Source organism: Tupaia chinensis, unplaced genomic scaffold (assembly GCF_000334495.1).
Source record: "Tupaia chinensis unplaced genomic scaffold, TupChi_1.0 Scaffold000568_1, whole genome shotgun sequence".
Lineage (NCBI taxonomy): Eukaryota > Metazoa > Chordata > Mammalia > Scandentia > Tupaiidae > Tupaia > Tupaia belangeri.
This window is the reverse complement of record NW_006160082.1, coordinates 1,483,750-1,486,343: the sequence shown is the minus strand read 5'-3', so window position 1 is coordinate 1,486,343 and position 2,594 is coordinate 1,483,750. Positions and strand designations below refer to the sequence as shown.

The following is a 2,594-nucleotide window of genomic DNA, read 5'->3' as shown; positions in this document are numbered from 1 at the left end:
TTTTGTTTTTCAGAGAGATTTTTGCTATAGGGTACATGTGCTCACTGGAAAGAGAGAGACTGAGACAGAAGAGAAATCACCTCCCAGAGGGGTTGGCCACATTGCAATCCCTTCTTCTCCAATTGCCTCTCAGGATTTTAGGCATGCATGCACACGCACCGAGCATGTGCTGTGAGCTGCTGAGTCCAGGACTTGAACTGCAGTTGTTCCTGTGAGAGTCCAGCAATGTAACCATACACTGTCTGCTGGTCCCTCCTTTGCAAATCTTGATGCAGAATCAAGCCTTCCCCCCGCCCCTCCATGGAAGTTGGTTTACCCCATTCATAATGTATCTTCTTTATAACAGCAAAAATTTAAAGGTACTCTATCAATCTGACACTTGAATTTTATAGTTTTCCACTCCATCTTGTACTAATATGTTAAAAATATCACATTACAGAGGGACCAGCAAATGGTGTAATAGTTATTTCTGGACTCCACATAGTCAACCATGGTTCAAGTCCCAGACCTGGTGGCTTAAACTCATGCCGGGTGTGTGTGTGTGTGTGTGTGTATGTGTGTGCCCAAAATCCTGAGAGGATAATGGAGAATGGATTGCGGTGTGGCCATCAACCTAGGGGGTGATTTCTTGCTCTCTGTTTCTCTTTTTCTCTGGCAAGCACATGTACCTTATAGCAAAAATCTCTTAAAAAAAGACTATCACATCAAGGAACTGTCCTTTAGCTGACAATCTGCTTGCTTAGATAGCCCTTTACCATTGAATTGATGACACTTTGTAGGTAAAAGCAAAGGTCCCTGTTTCATGAATTTTCTTCAGAGAGCAAAGAAGTGGAAATTAGACTTACTCTGGTCTATAAAACTGTTTTGCTTCTGTACAGATTGTCTCTCTGCCCGTCTTAGTAGTTTGATTTATGACAGTTATTGTTAGTCGGGTCCTCCTCTAGGTACTTACAGGTAATGTACACACAGAATGGTTACTTGGCATTGTCTTGAGGACTTTGTTAAGCATTGTGAAAATGGCTAATCTGGAAAATAAGAAAGACATAATCACTGAAGTTCTGTGGCACCTGTGCTTGGGTTAAGGTTTGTACATTTTTAAAATTATTTTTATTTATTTATTTTTTTTTTGGAGAGGTTTTTGCTATAGGGCATGTGCGCTTGCCAGACAGACAGAAAGCGAGTAATCTCCCCCCAGGGTGGGGGAGGGCCACTCTACAATCCCTTCTCCTCTTGGGTCTTGGGCACGCATGCACACGCGCCTGGCATGAGTTTAAGCCACTGGGTCCGGGACTCAACCCACGGTCTACTACATGGAAGTCCAGTGACATAGCCATTATGCCAACTACTGGTCCCAGGTTTGTAAATTTCATTTTGAACTGAAACATTCAAGCAAAGTCAGAAATACTCTTGAAATTCCTTACACTGGCCCTAACGCCGATCACCTTTTGGGACTTCAGGGTCAAGGATGAATATTTTTGTTCTGTTTTGGACCCCTTTCCTAGAATGTCTAAGAATAAAGTTCAGATTGAACAGCGCAGGGAGGAGAGAACGTGACCAGGATTTCTGCTGTTCATGTGTCAGGTTCCGGTAGCAGATTCTGGTTGTGTGCAATAAACACCTACAAAGCAACTGAGGTTAGTTACGTGGCTCGGCCTTGCTAAGTGTCGAAAGTGCTTTGTGTGTTGTAGAGGCTCATCAGATTGCAATAAAGATAGTTTGCAGTGACCAAGTGACTGGGAAATAATGATCTGTTTTTCATTTCCAGAAATCTAATGTCTCAGGAAGGTGATTATGGGAGGTGGACCATATCGAGTAGTGATGAAAGTGAGGATGAAAAGCCTAAAGCGGACAAGCCATCTACCTCTTCTCTCCCTCACGCTGGGCACGGAGCGGCAGCTGAGCCCGGGTACACCTGCTCTGAGGCTCGGAAAGCCGCACACAGGAGGAAGATGTCCCCGGTGAGGTGCAGCAACACAGATTCAGTTTCACCTCTCAAAAGACAGAAAAGTGGCTCCCAGGATGACCTAGGCTGGTGCGTGTCCAGCAGCGATGATGAGTTGCCACCAGAAACGCAGCATAAACAGGCTGAGGAAGCGACGGTCAAAGAGGAGAAAGACATCCCTCCTCCCAAAGATGGTGCTGCCCAAAGAGCTGGAAACCATGGGCCACCCGCCAGCCACAGACTCAAAGAGGAGGAAGAAAGTGAATATGAGACGTCAGGGGAAGGCCAGGATGTTTGGGACATGCTGAGTAAAGGGAACCCCTTCCAGTTTTACCTCACCAGAGTCAAGGGAATTAAGCCAAAGTACAACTCTGGAGCCCTCCACATCAAGGGTAAGAGGCTGTTGGGTGTCAAGGAGCTGTTGAATGACACTTGTGGGTATACCGTAGCTAAAACAAGAAGAGCAGCATCTTAAAAACTATTTTTAAAAGGAATTATTTATTTATTTATTTGTTTGTTTGTTTGTTTTTTTAAATCTGACCAGAGAGAGACACAGAGGGAAAGTAAGAAAGCAAGGTCTGACACTCAAACCAAGGTTTGGCCACATGGGAGTCCATTTTCATAACTGGCCACCTGCCGGCCAGTCTTTGAA

At 44.8% G+C, this 2,594-nt stretch overlaps 1 protein-coding gene across 1 annotated transcript in view; it reads left to right on the top strand.

Annotated features, from left to right (window-relative positions):
- Positions 1 to 1,768: 1,768 nt before the first annotated feature.
- Positions 1,769 to 2,594, top strand: part of TDP1 (tyrosyl-DNA phosphodiesterase 1) — a gene marked incomplete in the record, with an annotated part of 91,122 nt that continues 90,296 nt past the window's right edge. The window contains 1 exon segment of the mRNA XM_014591402.2: positions 1,769 to 2,334. Within this exon segment, the coding sequence (XP_014446888.1) occupies positions 1,773 to 2,334 (562 nt within the window).